Here is a 17,500-nt window from a genome sequence, read left to right on the forward strand (position 1 = left end):
AGCCCCTGCCTTACTGGCTGGTTCGTCATTCACTCCTGTGCATTGCGCCATTAAGTCCTCTCTCTGGTCCTCTTTCTACCCTGTTCAGCCTGGTCTGGACTAGAGATGTACAGGATCCAAGATCCGGTTCCGGATCCGGCAGGATAATAGGGTTTTTCAGACTATCCGGATCCGGCAGGATCTTAAGCAGTGGATCCGGTATCCAGCAATTACCTAAAAATCAGGATCTGGGGCATCTCTACTTTTTACGTAGCCTAGGCTTTTCAGTCAGTCTTTCACAACCCCAATCGCTGCATGGAGTGAAAGCCATTTGGAAGCAGCCGTTGAAGACAATGTGGAGAGTAAGCCAATGAGTCTTAAAAATAGTTTGCACCAACGTAATATAAAGGGCCCACATGTGTGAGTTGGCTACGTGTTTCAACCCTTTCGTAGGATCGGGTATCCGGTTCCGGATCCGGCAGGATCTTAAGCAGTGGATCCGGTATCCGGCAGGATCCTAAAAATCAGGATCCGGTGCATCTCTAGTCTGGACACACACACACACACACACACACACACACACACACACACACACACACACACGCACACACACTCAGACACACTCAGACACACGCACGCACACACATGTACGCACGCACGCACACGCGCACGCACACACACAGTGACTGTAAAAGGTGGGTGACTTCAACGGTGGTGTAACCTGTCTTCTCCTTGTAACTTTTGTCAACCCAACAGCCACACTCCTGAGCCAGAGGAAGGTGGTATGGCTGAGGAGGACTGGTAAGACAAGACTGCCATTTTGGCTGGTGTGGCTACCTTGCTTGTGTGCAGTGTTTGTCTTTGTGGTCTGAGTGTGTGTGTACATTTGGCATGTGTGTACTTCTTGTGCACCTACGTATGGGTGTATGTGAGTGAGTGTTAAGTACTGTGTGTGTTGTAATGTCATTGTTGCTTTTGTGTTTGTGGTGGTGTGTTTTTTGTGCAGCAGGTATTGGAAAGTTGCAGCAGGGGAAATGTTTTGGGGTTGCTGCACTGCCGTTTTTGATTGGTGTTGGCAGCACATTTGCTTGTGGTGACATTGCTTATTTAACGCAGAAACGCATTTGCATCCAAGCTAAAGCACTTCATAAAACGTCTGGCTTCTTCTCATGCTGTGGGATATGTGAACCAGTATCTGTATTGTTGATGAGCTGCTGTACTGTGGACCTCATGCAGTCGTATTGTATTCTGCTTTGCCTCAAAATAACATCCACCGTGGCCACAGTTCTACTGGTGTATGTGTGTGCGTGTGTATCCCGCAGTGTACAGTGGGCCTATACCCACTCAGCTCCCCTGGCAAATATGCATGAATTAGGTGTGTGGTTCTAATGGCAAAATACCCCGGGTTTGAATAAAAAAAAAAAAGCCTTCACCTTCAGTTGAATGTCTTTTTAAATGCATATCAGTGTAATTTCTATATTTTCTCCTATCAGTTAAATTATACCTAATGCATATGATGCACAAACAGTATCAGAAATATGGAAATGGAGCACAGTACAGTATGTTAGCTGCATAGCTTTTTCTTAGTAGGCAGAGTGGTGCAGTAATAAAAGGAAACAGATTTGTGTTAAGGAACGAAAAGTGCAGAATGCAGAGAACCTTGATTTATTACTAGCTGCCCCCGCCTCTCCTCCAGACACAGCTCATGCATTATGAAAATATCATATAACTGAACTGGAACTCTGGACTCTGCACCAGACTACGCACGCACGCACGCACACACGCACACAGAAGCACAAAAACAGATACAAACACGTCTTACTCATCATTTTTCTATTATGTTTAGTTCTCTACCAGATTACAATGTTCGATGACATATTGAACATTTCTGATAAATGTAGCTGTAGGACACTCCAGAACGTGCATGTGTGTGCTGCATTCGATGGAGAACTGCAGTCCTGCCTGCACAGCATCTGACTCTCCCCCCCCACCCTCTGCACACCCTGTCCTAGAGCCCATTCTGGACCCATTTTATTTTATTACTATTTTCCACTCCTCAGCAGAAGCACAACTTTGGAAGAACCTGAGCTTGCCCCGCAGTGTGAACTTGCCCCGCCGTGTGAGCTTACGCCGCAGTGTGCGTTTGAACTTATCCCCATGCGTGTATTCCCAGTGCCAGTCCCAGACCAGTTCAGGTATAGTCGCACTGCACTGTATGTGTGTTGGACATTATGCATCTCTCTGGATGCTGCATCCTTCAAAGCCTGTAAAGGAAGTCAATGGCTGCACTCGGGCTGTGTCATGCTGCTGCCAGTGCTTTTGGCACACAGGTGCTGCCCTTCAAGAATGCACTGCCTGCCGATGATGCAGATGATGTTATGACTTTTTTTATTTCCACTGACATGTCAGACCTGCAGCTGCACCTGTGCTGTGCTTGGTTTTGTTTGTAGCAGCAGCCTGACGGTGTACCGGAACGGACCATAGCTCACTATATTAGAGTAGCTGCGCATTCTCAGCTATTCTCTGATATGTCAGACTCCATTTTGCCTATTGGTCTGTCAGAAACAGAATCTGTTTTAAGGACCAAGTACACTTTCATATTCAAGGAATTTGTCTTCAGTAAGTGTACAGTATAGCTATAGCATCCCAAGTAAGTTAGGAGTAAATAAAGTGCGTACTGTAGGTAAGTAATCAAATCTAGTTTCAATAAAGCTACTGAGTAGCTTCCAGTGTGGTCAATAAAATACAATATAACTCAGTTATGTGCAGTATCACCATTAGCATGGTCACAGAACACTGTGCATGCATACTGTAGGAAGCGTTTTGCAAAAATGTGTTGAAGTCCTCACTACCCGTAGAAACTCATGTTTGCATGTCTGCCTTATTATAGTCAAACGCTTTCTATTCTTAGAAACACACACATGCAGCTCCTGCCCTTGCTTAGGTCTCCCAGCAGCACCTGCACGCCCCTTCTGACGTACCGTACGCTCCAGAACACCAACCACATCACCCCAGAATGCTCGCTCCAGCACTAAACCCGGTCTCGGGAGTCTGTATTCAATAATTAAGGGAACAGATGTCTTCACCTGTGTTGCGTTACGCGCTGTGCTGTAGTGTAGTCACTGCAGCGCCAGCCCTGCTGTGCTGAGTAGAGCAGAGCGGAGGAGAGGAGAGGAGCAGACGAGAGGAGAGGAGAGGAGCAGAGGAGAGGAGAGCGAAGTGGCAGGCACAGCACACTGCTCTCCTGAGGCCACTGCAGTAGCAGAAGCAGCAGCTTAAGGCCTGTTCCTGTGTGTGTGTGTGTGTGTGTGTGTGTGTGTGTGTGTGTGTGTGTGTGTGTGTGTGTGTGTGTGTGTGTGTGTGTGTGTGTGTGTGTGTGCGTGCGTGCGTGTGCGTGCGTGCGTTGAGGATCTGTGCTGCCACTGCATTTTCCTCCTCTCTCTCTCCCATGCCCCCCTTCTCTCTCTCTCTCTCTCTCTCTCTCTCTCTCTCTCTCTCTCTCTCTCTCTCTCTCTCTCTGATTCTTGCTGTACATTTCTTTCTTCTGTCTGTCCCACTCTATCTCTCATGTATTCATTATACAGCTCTACTTTTCCTGCATGCCTTTTTTCCTCTTTGTCTCTCTCCATTCTATAAACCTTTCTCCCATCAGATGTCTTTTGTCCTTTTTGTTCTGTTCCTTTCTTTTTGTTGACGTCTCTTTCTCTACCCCTTTCATTTTCGCTGTCTTTTCTGTTTCCTCATTACCTGTCCTCCATCCTTTGTTTGTACCCTGACTCGATTTGCCTCGCTCTTTTCTCTGCTTTTGTTTCCATCTCTCTCTCTCTCTCTCTCTCTCTCTCTCTCTCTCTCTCTCTCTCTCTCTCTCTCTCTCTCTCTCTCTCTCTCTCTCTCTCTCTCTCTCTGTTGACTATCATGGGAGTGAATTCATAGACAAAGGCTTCTACATCCTGCCTAATGCGGACTGGCTAGCCCTCAACAGCGCTCACTGTGGAACTGCTGTGAAAACCAGTTGTGGCAAGCATGTAGGCTAGAGAATAACACAGATGGAACAGCCCCTACACCCCCCCCCCCTCCCCCCCCCCCCCCCCCCCCCCCCACACACACACACACACACACAAATAGTGCAGTAGAAAACAAAAATGGTTAATCTGAAGTGGACACTAAATACCAGTTGTAACAACAAGTAGGTACGGTTCAAAATGTATCTGTGTGTACATAAACCCAAAGTAGATATTTCCAGTAGAGCAACAATGAGGATACAGTAAGTGGATATTTACAGTGCCCTCCATTATTATTGGCACCCTTGGTTGAGATGTGTTTTTAGCTTCCAATTATTATTATTTTTCTCTAAATAATATGGGACCTTAATGGAAAAAAAGAGAAAAATCCAACCTTCAATACAAGTGCATTTATTCAGTGGGGAAAAAATCCCACATAAAGAAATAATTATTTGACATCAAATAATGTGTGTCACAATTATTAGCACCCCTGTTGTTAATATTTTGTACAACCCCCTTTTGCCAACAAAACAGCACCTAATCTTCTCCTATAATGTTTCACAAGATGGGAAAAGACAGAAAGAGGGATCTTCAGCCATTCCTCTTTGCAGAATCTCTCTAAATCATCCAGAGACCTGGGTCCTCTCCTCTGTACTCTCCTCTTCAGCCCACCCCACAGGTTCTCAATGGGGTTGAGGTCTGGGGACTGAGATGGCCATGGGAGGAGCTTGATTTTGTGTCTGGTTAACCATTTCTGTGTAGATTTGGCCGTATGTTTAGGGTCATTGTCTTGCTGAAAGACCCAGTGACGACCAATCTTCAGCTTTTTGGCAGAGGGCAACAGATTTTGATTTAAAATGTCCTGGTATTTCAAAGCATTCATGATGCCATGCACCCTAACAAGCTTCCCAGGGCCTTTGGAAGCGAAACAGCCCCACAGCATCACTGACCCACCCCCATACTTCACAGTGGGTATGAGGTGCTTTTCAGCATGCGCATCTTTCGTGGCACGCCAGACCCACTTAGAGTGTTTGTTGCCAAAAAGCTCAATCTTGGTCTCATCTGACCAAAGCACACGGTCCCAGTTGAAGCCCCAATACCGCTGGGCGAACTCCAGACGTTTACGTTTATGATTGTGGGTGAGGAAAGGTTTTCTCCGTGCATGCCTCCCAAACAGCTTGTTGGCGTGTAGACAGCGCCTGATGGTTGATTTGGAGACTTTGTGACCCCAGGATGCTACCATTTGTTGTAATTCTGTAACAGTGAGCTTTGGAGATATTTTGATTTCTCTTACCATCCTCCTCACTGTGCGTGGTGGCAAAATAAACTTGGGTCCTCGTCCAGGCTTGTTTACCACTGTTCCAGTTGTTTTGAACTTCTTAATTATTCCTCTCACAGTAGATATGGGCAGCTGCAGTTGAGTGGCAATCTTCTTGTAGCCTCTGCCTGACCTGTGAAGGTCGACGCACATCTGCCTCACTTGTATGCTGTGTTCCTTTGTCTTTCCCATGTTTAAGAGTGGATAAGAGAAATGGCCTCGGTGTCACGTCATATTTATACCCCAGGGAAACAGGAAGTGATGAATTACTAATTAAATGTTCCTACATACTCTGGTAAACTTTGTAAACTACTGTAGAAATGACAGAAATGCTTCAATTATATTTATTTCCTGGGAATTGTTAAGGATGCCAATAATTGTGGAACAGGTGATTTAATGAAAAATAATTATTTTTTAGTCAGGGATTTTTTTTTTTTCCCTACAATTCATTTGAGTTGAAGGCTACATTTTCCTAAAATTTTCAGTGTGACAGTATTCTTCTGCAATAAACACTGAATTTATTTTAAGGCTTTTAACACATCTCAACCAGGGGTGCCAATAATTATGGAGGGCACTGTATGAAGCATTGAGGTGCCATGCTTGTTGAATTTATGATCTGAAATCAGGGAGGGTGTTTTTTTAAGTGACATAAATTATGTCATGCATGAAAAACGGTTCCAGCGTTGCTTTTTTTGCTTGCTTTTTTGACCTTATTGGACCAAACATCCCTCTAGCCTTGATGCTTTCGCCGGTTGATTGATGCATGTTGGTGTGGGCGTACTTGTGTGTGTTGGTGTGGTCCTTGATGAAATGGATGATTGGTTCTGGGCCCAGAGGCTGTGTTTGTGTGTGGGTGCCTGTGTGTGTGCGACCGTGTGTGTGTACATGCATGTGTGCGACCGAGCCAAAAAGGAAATGCACGGCTGCTCCCTGGTCTTGAGCTCGACGGAATCCAATTTCCCCTCCCTGCCCTGCCCTCCTCTTGTGTCTTACCCTAATAACAAAACCTCTTGCCTGGACGCGGAGGTCTGTGACGTCCTGCAACAAAGCCTCCATCTCTCCCACCAGCAGCAGCAGCCAGGGCTGTCAGGGCTCAGTGAGGGAGAACCAGACCCTGTCTGCCATGGGAGATTTTACTGCGGCACAGAGCCTCACACACATCCCTTTTTTATTATTTGATTTTAAAGTAGCATCAGGACAATTATAACTGGGTTCATTTTGTTTTCCCTTACCAAATTCTAGTCACAATGCAGTGATTTTACTGAAAGCACATTGAAACGCATCTTTTTTTAATGTTCATGAAAAATGGTATAAAGCCTTTTATAGAAAGGCTAGTTATTTCTTCCAGTAGGGTTTCCAGGGCTCACTGAGGGAGAAGGAGTCGTAGGCTCTGCTCTGCTCTGCTTGCCATGGGAGATTTAACTCCGGGCCAGAGCCCCTCACAAACATCTTGTTCAGCATTTGGGCCCCAGATAGCTACAAGTTTGATTTACCGACCGCCTATTAATCTCCACCAGCAAGCCCCATCGATCTGCGTCGTCCATCCGACCGCCCAGCAGAGCGAGGAGGCTGTTGCCTTGCGAAGTGTAAATTCTCTATTGACGGCCGGGGGTATAAATAGCCTCTGTTTAGGTTTTCTCAGAATCGCAGAGTTAATCGAAAGAGCAAAGCCGTTGTAATTTCGTAAGAGGAAAGTCGTTTGTATTTTGTGGCTTTCTTCTGCACAGTCTTCAGCTTTGCTGTTTGCGTGTGAGTTGCGTGCCTGCCTGCGTGCGTGCGTGCCTGCGTGCGTGCCTGCCTGCGTGCGTGCGTGCGTGCGTGCGTGCGTGCGTGCGTGCGTGTATCCTGGCGTGTGTGTGTATCTTGGCGTTTGTGTGTGCGCGCGCAGAATAACAGGCAAACAAGAGAACTCACTTTAAATCAGTGGCTGTTTTTTTTAAAGTGATGTTCTCTTGCCAATATCAACCTACAGAACACAGGGTCTTAAGCACAAACAAAAATCAATTTAATTTTGTAAAAGAACAGAGTGTGCAGGAGCGAGATGCAGCACAGGTATAAATGCTGCTTCAGTTAGCTGTAGCGAAGGGATCAACAAACTTTAACACTATGCATGTACAGTGCACTGCACAAAAGTGTATGAGTGCTTAGTATTGCATGTTATGCCTAGATGCACAAAAATTGAATCGTAACATAGTGTACCCCTGAACTGAACAACTAACACCTACTTGTTTGTGGCCTGCTACTATTTACGATGTTGTAATTCCCCACACACTTTCACTATGATCTCTGTGAAACTTTCTGGTGTTTTTGGCATGAGCAGTCAAAAGCAGCAGGTCTATAATCACAGAGATGTGTCACAGACCACCCTGGCAATTGTAATTTTAAGCACTCCTTAGCAAAATCAATACACACACGTTTTATTGAAATCAGCACCACACCCGTAATGGTCTTTGAGTTTACTACTGGTCTCATGGAGTGTATGCAGTTAATATATTAAGCAATTAAACATACGTTTAGCACATCTACAAGATGTGAACAGGTGTCTGTGCGTGTGCACGTATGTGAGTGTGCTTGTGTCTCTGTGTGTCTCTGTGTGTGTGTTCCTGCTCTCTCTAACGGCCTTCCTCTCTTCCTCTTGTCTGCAGGCACAGCTCAGAGTCCTCGGAGGAGGCTGGGTTTAATGACCCCAGCTTACTGGAGAACCTCCAAAGCAATCATGTAAGTACCTCTACAAACACCACACACACACACACACACACACACACACACACACACACACACACACACACACACACACACACACACACACGCACACGCACACGCACACACACACACCAACTGTTATCAAACATGGCTGGTACCACTTGTTGTCCTGGTTTTGACACTGAGACCAACCCACCCAATGGGGTCTGATGTGGTGGCCCATCACCTGGTAGTCTGTTTAGGGCTTTATTTGGATAGGGTGGAAAAGATGGTAACAGGAAATACTTGGTAACGAATGGGCTACAAGCTGCACTAGTTTTTACACTGCTCTCATGTGTAGGTTAGTAGAATACTAATTAGTAGTCTAGATGAGTAGTAACTTATTCATCCTGAAGAAAAATGGAGCGTTGCCCTGAGACATGAGCTTTACATTACACAAGCTCCAGTTTAGGGGAGAAACACATGATCAGCAGTGTCAAAGTAAAAGTAGAAAAAGAAATAATTTCCTTCCAACACAGGTAACTAATCTGAGTAACCAGTTGACCTGTGTACTTGTCATGATCAGCTAACTCTGTCTTGGTTGGATCAAATTTGTGGTGGGTTCTTAACACAGTCTGCCTACCTCATTAGGTACAATGGACTAACTGGTGTAACAGCTGTGTAATATCAGGTGTACTTGCACCATGGATTTCCTTTTACTTGCTATTTTCAGGTCAGAAATAATGGTGCCAGAGAATGGCTCCTGCACCGGCATGATACCGTATGAGCTAGTAAACGCTGTGCTGTTAGCTGCCCTGCCTGTATGTTTCTGAGGTATAGTGGGGCAGATTTACTGGATATGCTGAGAGGTGCACCTCTCCTTCATCAGTGGACCCAGAAATACGGAACTATTCTCTCATCCAGAACTGACCGACATGTTAATGCCAAAAATCAGAGCCTTTGGAAACTGAAAAGTTGGTCCTAGACGGCAACCAAGTAAAATGTATTTTGCTGGTGCAGAAACCATTCCCTGGCACCATTCTGGCTGACCTGAAAATAGCATGGGTGTAGTGGTATGAATAGGATTCACCTGACCGTGAATGTGTCGGCCACTATAATGTGGCAATTCAAATGTTTCATTTAGTGCCAGGTGACGTCAGATGGTCTCTATATCTGGGCTGCCTGGAGGAGAGAGGCTGTTTTGGGATAATTGGATTTCCAATACAGCCTTCAGTGTGCTTTGAATTCATTTATGTCTTTGGGATTCGCAAAGATGCCTATGTGACAGAGATGCCCGTGTGTGTCATACTGCTACGCATACACATCATGGTACCAATCTTTTCAAATGAAGCATATTGATTCTATAATCACATTTAAAGTGCATTGCGTTAGCATTCGCATCACAAATCTAATCTAAATACCAAACATAAATCCACCAGTTCCTGTGCTTGGGAAGCCTCCTCTGCAGCTGGTATTAGGCACGAGTAGGAGGAATCCTGCTGCTTTGGCAATGGGATCGTGCCACAGGCACAAAGCATGCAGGTCTATTTAATTACCGCCCTCACCTCCCCTACACCTGCGCTCTGGACTCGTCTGTAATTAGGACGACAGTCCTTTTGTTTCGCTTTTCAATGGCTATGCAAAAGAGTCCGGTGTCCTGGGTGTTTGTAATGACTTGGAATTTGACAGGCCATTGTTGTTGCAGTGAGTCATCCCATGTGATGGCATGGCTCAGTGGTCTGAGATGGCGGTTTGGCTTTCATGATGTGCTGTCTGTCTGTTGCGCACGATGAGCCGCTTCATTAGCACCCCCTCCCCAGACTTCACACACAGAGAGAGACGGAGTGAAAAGTGGGAAGAGAGGGAGAAAAGGAAAGGATGAGATGAGAATCTTCTCATCAGTACGAGTGAGATTCTCTCACTGGATGGCTTGTCATCATTCATGCGCAGACAAAAACGCATTAGAGCCTTAAAGCTTTTTGAGACCAAAATACTAGTGTGCCCTGAGAGTTACTCAGCCAACTGTCCTCCTCCCGATTGCAGCTTTAAGAACTTCAGAATTCACATCATGATGAAACTGCCCTGTAACAAGGTTGCCTATGAGGTCAGGGCTATTAGACTAATTTTGTATAGTTTGTAATTGTGTGCAAGCACATAGAGCCCAGCGAGACCTTACTTATTAGACCGGACAAGACACTCACAGCTCAGTTCATCAGTTCTAATCAAAGCTATTACGTATGGGCAGTTTTACAGGAGTGTGTGTGTTTGTGTGTATGTGTGTCTGTGTGTGTGTCTCTCTCTCTGTGTGTGTGTGTGTGTGTGTGTGTGTGTGTGTGTGTGTGTGTGTGTGTGTGTGTGTGTGTGTGTGTGTGTGTGTGTGTGTGTGTGTGTCTGTGTGTCTGTGTGTCTGTGTGTGTCTGTGTGTGTCTGTGTGTGTCTGTGTGTGTGTCTGTGTGTGTGTCTGTGTGTGTCTGTGTGTGTCTCTGTATCTCTCTGTATGTGTCTGTGTGTGTGTCTCTGTGTATGTGTCTGTGTGTGTGTCTGTGTGTGTGTCTGCCTCTGTGTCTGTGTCTGTGTGCGACTGTGCATGGGCTCTGTCCCTGGGGAGCTTCTCATTTCAGTCACAAGTGAGGTTCTCTGGCACAGGATTTTGTCTCTGTGCCAGACAGTTGTTAGATTGTGTTTTTACAGTACTTGCTGACCAGGTCCCATGAGGTTCTCTCCTCCAAACCCCATAGTCCAGCACCAGGTTAAAATGCCTGACTGAGAAATGCTTCCAAATGTGAGTTTATGGTAACAACGTTTTTGACACGTTGTCCTCAATGATTTATTGCACTTTGTACTTTGATGAAGGACAATGTGTCAACAAAAAGTTTTGAATCATTGCACTCTGATAGACTACAGTGTGTCCAATATGTTGTGCCATTAAACTCACATTTGGAAGCATTTATCAGTATGCAGACTTGAATTATTTCATCTTGCACATGTTCTTATGGGTTGTGTGGGCATTTTCTTTTTGGATTTAAACATTTTAAATGTTAAAACTCTTCACTGCAACAAATATGCCTGTCCTATCTTTATTTCTCTTAGAGTTTGTTCTTTTTTTTTGGGTGGCCATCACGTCTGGTCTCGTCTAGCTGTGCTGTCGTCTCCTGTGGTTTCTCTAGTGATTGACACTTCAGTCTCCCGCCCTCACACTCTACTCCCTCCCTCCTCATCCCTTCTCGTCTTATGACAGAGCCTCGTCAGTCACATGCTGTATACGTTGTCATTAATCTCTTTGGTGTCAGCTGGAGCTCCCATGTTGTGGCTATGTGTCTTTGAGTAACAGTGACAGCCTTTGGGCAGTTTGAGACGCACATTGATTGTACAGTGCTACTGTGCTGTTCGGTATGGACAACTTGTTTTATTCTCACTGGTTGTCATCACGGAGGAACGCCGCCTTCCAGAACAGACTGAAGCCGGGCAAACACTCTGCGATATTTTCAGTCGTGGGTATTAAGCTCCTGCTCACACTGCACGATGGAATTTCACTATTTAAAAGTTCACATCTCACGACTCACGTCCTCACACTATACGAGCCGACAGTCAGATGCGAGCCAAACGCTTCCATTGTGCTACGCAACATGCATGTTTCCCCAGTCTGCAGAGGAGGGAACATGCGCACCTGAGGTGGAGATGAGGTCGCACTCAACAGCGAATCGCACGGCTCTATTAATTTGTGCATGTGAAGTGTCAAATCGGGTCGTAGCACTGCTTTAACTGTGCGATTTACGCACGAGCCACGACCGGGATTTCAAACAGTTTTGATTTTCTTGCGACCCTGCGATTGCACGATCGTCAGGCGAAATCGCTTGTCGTTACCCCATGTACACTGCACGATGCAAGACTCAAGATTGACCTGCGATTGCCAAATCATGGCAAAATCGGGGCAAAAGTCGCACAGTGTAATCCCAGCTTGAGGCAGGGGGGTGGGGTGGGGGTGGGGGTATCACGAGAAATGGACAGAGAGGTACACTGAGAGGTATACTGAGATAGACGAAGACAAAAGACACACAGCTCTTTGTTCGACTGTCTGGTTTTCATCGAGTGTTCAAGGGTTTGGGTGTGTCAGCATGGAAATTGGGTGAAGAAATACAATCTTTGTGAATATTGGCAGCTTTTGGGTTTTTTTTTTCAATGTAATTGTAACCTGTGGAGAATGGTTTGACTGGTCAAGGATATTGACATTGATGGAGTCCTACAATTCATAAATACAATTCATCTTAGTTTAAATAACAGGTTTCTTTTGATACTTTGATTGATGTCATGTATTTCACTGGCAGATACTATTTGACTCCAGGCCAGGAACAAGACAACATCAAAATTGTCTGCTCTATTTCAGTGCTGCAGGCAGTTTTGTGGTTTTGAATAGCCCTTTCTTGCCCCAAGCAATTTCCTTTCCCATTGTCATCTCTTTTCAATGACTCTAATCAAACTTGTTTCTCTGCTTTCTCGCATGTGTGTGCGTGCGTGTGTGCGTGCGTGTGTCTGTGCATCTCTGTACATCTCTCTCTCTCTCTCTCTCTCTCTCTCTCTCTCTCTCTCTCTCTCTCTCTCTCTCTGTGCAGCCGACGGCCCCTGTGATCCTGGAGTTCATGACCATGATGGCCATCTGCCACACGGCCGTTCCCGAGCGAACCGACGACAAGATTGTCTACCAGGCTGCCTCCCCTGGTCAGTAACCCACGCTACCACTCTTCCATTTACCATTCATATGATGACTAATTTGACCTCCTAGACAGATAGGCCTACTAAGTGTGTGTACACAATGAAACATTGCCTGGTCAGTAACCTGTGTAACCAGTATTTTATGTAAACAGTGACTAGTTTGGCTACCTGTACAAGTACTTTAGGACACAATGCAAGTAGTGTGTACATGCCTATGGGGTATACCTGTAAAAGGATGATGAGGCAAGGCGTATAGTACACAGTATATGTATAGAAACATTTCATACACACAAATCTGTGTGCTGTAGATGTACATAAAATCTAACACTGTTTAAAATGATTTGACAAAGGTGAAACAACGGTTTAAGATGAGTATATACAGTAAATACAGTATACAATATTTATGAATATAAATACATAAATAAATATTAAAAAAAACAAATAACTACATATTTAAATGTGCCTCAGCCTAACTGGCCATTCTCGGCCCCTTCTGTATCATAAAAGATTTGAAAATGTCAAAAGATAGCGGTGTAAGTAGGACTTATTTAAAGACGAGGGGTTAAATCTATTTCACCTCACCAATTTCGTTGTGAGTAACATCTGTACGGAGTGGCCCTGTGTCCATAGAGGCTTGGCCCCGTGTTGACACTCGCCGCTAATCAGCGCTGTTCTCTAATTAGCCGGCTAATTGGGTGGAGAGAGAGATGACTCAAAACACAAAACACTAGCAGCACGCCCCTGTGGACGCCGTAAGGCACGGTACGGTACGGTACGCGTGCTGGGGATTTTCCTACAGAGGGGAAATAATAAAAAAAGAAAGATGCAGAGCTCTCAGTGGAAAAAGCCCCTGACAAGTTTACTGTGGAGATTATTCAGGGTAGAATAGCTGCACATTCCATTTGACAGCGGCTGGCTGATGGCCGGCGCAGCGTTTTATTTATTAGTCAGGGATTTATGTGGAGTCCTCGATGGTACCGCCGCACCCACTCTTCTCCAGGCCGCCCTGCGAGGCGGAATAGCACGTCTCTTCCCCTCTTCACTGCACACAGAGCCGCACGACGTCCCCCACATTTGTACTCCGAAGCACAGACATGCTTGTCTGCGCCTTTGTACTCCAAAAGACACTATCACACACGCATGTCTCTGCCTTTTTGCTGCACGTAGCGGCACACGTCTCCCCCTATGCGCTCTAAACATAAATACGTCTCCTCGTCTTCGGTACTTACAGAGGAGTACGTCTCCCCCACTTAGCTCTACACAAAGCTGCACAACTGACTCCCGCACTTTTCACTGCACACAGACACGTCTCCCCCTCTTCACTATATAATGAGACATGTCTCCCCTCTCCGTACATACCCCCAAACTCAGGCACATCTCTTCCATACTATCTGTTACCATCTCTATACTACCTACTATCTATTTATAGCAGCACACAGGGCTGCCCATCTCCCCTTATGCAGCATGTTTGAAAAGACACACGTCTCCCCCTTTTCCCCTACACACTACAACTGTACACAGAGGCGATTCTAGGGTAAGGTGGGACCCCAAGCGAAAATGCAAAAGAATGAATATTTGAAGTTAACCAAAATCACATCTACTGTAGCACAGTATGGGCTGTTATTCACTATCTATGGGCTTGGGGGCCCCAAGCGGCTGCCTGCCTTGCCCGTACTGTACATACATGTAGATGCACACGTCTCACCCTATACATTACAAGCATAGGCAGGCAAGTCTCCCCTATTCACTGCACACAGACGTCTCTCTCTATGCACTACAAACACAGGCACGCGCGTCTGCTTTTTACTGCACATAGAGCCACACGTCTCTCCCTATACATTACAAACACAGACACGTTTGTCTCTTTTTACCGCATACAGAGCTGCGCGTCTCCTCCTATTCACCCTAAACACCCGTACCGCACATCTCCCCCTTTGTTACTCCAAACCCAGACACGCTCCTCTCTGCCTTAGCTCCATCCCGCTGCGCTGGGCACACACAGACACGGAGGGCTAGAAGATGATGTCAGCGTGGGATTAGGGCTGCAGTGTGCAGGGATTTCCTCTGCTTGTCGGGCTGTGAGCCACCAATCAAACAGCCCATTGCCCTTCGAGCTCGCTCGTGGTAGGCGTGAGAGAGAGTTTGGGTTCTCTCACCCAGGCGCGTGTGTACAGACACAAACGCACACACAAACGCATGCACGCTCAGACACACACTCTCGTTCTCCTCCACACAGACAGTTTGGAGTTCTGACAATCACTGATTTTTGCTGTCTCTCTGTCTGCACTGTCATCTCCTTGTCTCTCCATCTCTTTTTCTTTATGTCCTTCTCTCTCTTTCCCTCCGTTTTCTTCTCTCTCTCTCTCTCTCTCTCTCTCTCTCTCTCTCTCTCTCTCTCTCTCTCTCTCTCTCTCTCTCACATGCACACACACACACACACACACACACACACACACACACACACACACACACACGCACACACACGCACACACCCACACACACTCGCGCAAGTCTACAGTGGTTGGGGGGGGGCAAAGTCTTATCTTGATCTTCACAGCAACATTCTCCTCCTCTATAAACAAACGCGTAACAGGTTTTACCAGCTATATCCCCCCCGACCGCAATCACATGGATAAGCCAAACCGACCGCGGCCCACAGCAAGCAAACCCAGCCAGCCAGAGACAGCTGCTGCGGCTGCTGCTGCTGCTGTGGCCTGACTCTCCAGATCACACTGTACTGCAGAGCCATGTTGACCCTGACCGCTGGGGATATTATGAGTCTCGCTCGGCTGGCTGACGTGACGATCATGATAGGATGTTGGTGTTTATTGGAACGGATTGGTCGAATTTTACATCGGAAAGACTCTGCCATAATATAATGCAACTGTAAAGTCGTTCAGTCGTAACCATTAGCCCAGATATACGGTACAGTAATTAATGTAACAAAATGAATTAATACTCTATATGGATATGATTTGCCACCAACTGTGCAAGGCACATTTATTGAAACACAAAAGATGATGCTTGAAGCCTGAACTCCTGAGATCTCGCAGCAGGCCCATGGTGACATTCAGCATTGAGGATCTCATGAGTCTCACATGTCTGGCTGACGTAACAAACATGACGAGCTCTTGGTATTTAGTAGAACGGATTGGAAGGATTTTACAGTTCAGCAATTTTACCATTCGTGCAGATGTACCGTGACTATTGCCATATACTAAACAATTATACAGTGTGGATGTGATTTGCCGCCAAATACATCGCGCACCTTTATTAATAAACACATAAGGTGGGGTTTCTTCAGACCAGAGAGCCCTTCCTGAATCCTCATTTATTCAGACCATGGTGACCCTCAGCAATTGGGGATATGACTGTGACTTGGTTGGCTGACGTCACAAACAAACGCGACAGACTTTTGGTATTTATAGGACGGATTGGTTGCCGTGATTTAATTTGCGCCCCTTCACATTCGCTTATATCAGGTCTCTTTCTCCGCTAGCCAGATTAATTTCCTGTCGTGCCTTTCTGCAGTTTCTCCGTCACCCCCAGAGACGACTTTTTATCTCAGTAAGGCATCAGTATTGCACCGAGTGACACAGGAGGAGATGGGAAGATTATACCATATTTGTTGTGCTGTAGACTTGCAGTGAACCAAAGCCTCATGTTATGGTGGCTCCCCAAAGCAGCAATAACAAACTCGGTGACATTGAATTCATCATATACAGTATCTGAATACCAGTTTCTGTTGTGTCAGAAAATAGCACTTATTTCCATGTATCATCTCATCTCAGTAAATGTGCGTTTAATTCATTTATGTTATTGCATTAGTTACTGTACATCTGTGCTGTGAAAATGATACGTAGGCATAATCCTTCCGATCGCAAAAGGCAAAGTGCTGACCAATCATGTTCATGTTCCTGTTATTTCTGGAAGAAAAATACTCAAAACAAAATTCTTGATAAAACACCTACTGAGTAAGTAGGTGAGGTCAGAGCATGCTGAGTACTCCCAACAGAGACGTGTGCGTGTGCGCGTGTGTGTGTGAAGAAAGTGTTGGATATGTGGAAGCATAAGATTGCTCTCTCTTTCTTTCACTCTGTCTCTCTCTCCCCTGTTTAACACTGTGCGTTGCCACTGACGCACTCACTCACACCACGACAACTCCCCAGCTGCTCCAGGCGTCTACTCACCCCTTACAAACTGTCCATGTAACACACACACACACACACACACACACACACACACACACACACACACACACACACACACACACACACACACACACACACACACACACACACACACACACACACACACACACACACACAGGGCTCTACCCACGGCAGATATTCTAGCAGGGGAAAAGAGAGAGGCAGAAAGAGAGAGATGGGGCAGGGAGAGAGAGAGAGAGAGCGAGAAACAGAACAGATAGACAGAAGATAGAAGAAAGGAAGAGAGAACAGCATGGTGTTAAATTAGCTCTGTGCTTGTGTGTTCACACTCTCTTCTGCAGCATACTTTTCTGTCGTTCTCAGTGCTGGGTTCCGCTAAATGCATTGCACACTAAATGAGTGTTAGATGTTCCTGTGAAATCCATACTCGTGGCATTGGGAAAGAGGAGAGAGGAAAAGGAAAATAACTCCCTCTTTCTTCCCTCCTTCTGTGACGGGCCTGAATGGAAATGCTTGACCTTGTTTCTAACAGAGTTCTTCTTGTGTTCCTCTTGTCTTCTTCTTCTTCTTTTTCTTCTCCTCCGCAGATGAGGGAGCCCTGGTACGAGCTGCCCGGAATCTGGGCTTTGTGTTCTCTG

At 45.9% G+C, this 17,500-nt stretch overlaps 1 protein-coding gene across 3 annotated transcripts in view; it reads left to right on the forward strand.

The window, feature by feature from the left end:
• Nucleotides 1–17,500, forward strand: part of atp8a1 (ATPase phospholipid transporting 8A1) — a 227,898-nt gene that overhangs the window by 95,645 nt on the left and 114,753 nt on the right. For 2 of the 3 annotated variants that reach the window (XM_063189764.1, XM_063189763.1), the window contains exons 15-18: nucleotides 736–780; nucleotides 7,944–8,016; nucleotides 12,591–12,696; nucleotides 17,450–17,500. The exon at nucleotides 17,450–17,500 is cut by the window's right edge and continues 32 nt beyond it. In XM_063189764.1, coding sequence (XP_063045834.1) covers nucleotides 736–780; nucleotides 7,944–8,016; nucleotides 12,591–12,696; nucleotides 17,450–17,500 — 275 coding nt within the window. The remainder of the gene's footprint in view (nucleotides 1–735; nucleotides 781–7,943; nucleotides 8,017–12,590; nucleotides 12,697–17,449) is intronic. The other variant, XM_063189766.1, reaches the window with a different exon arrangement.

The sequence above is a fragment of the Engraulis encrasicolus genome, chromosome 23 (assembly GCF_034702125.1).
Source record: "Engraulis encrasicolus isolate BLACKSEA-1 chromosome 23, IST_EnEncr_1.0, whole genome shotgun sequence".
NCBI classification, from domain to species: Eukaryota; Metazoa; Chordata; class Actinopteri; order Clupeiformes; family Engraulidae; genus Engraulis; species Engraulis encrasicolus.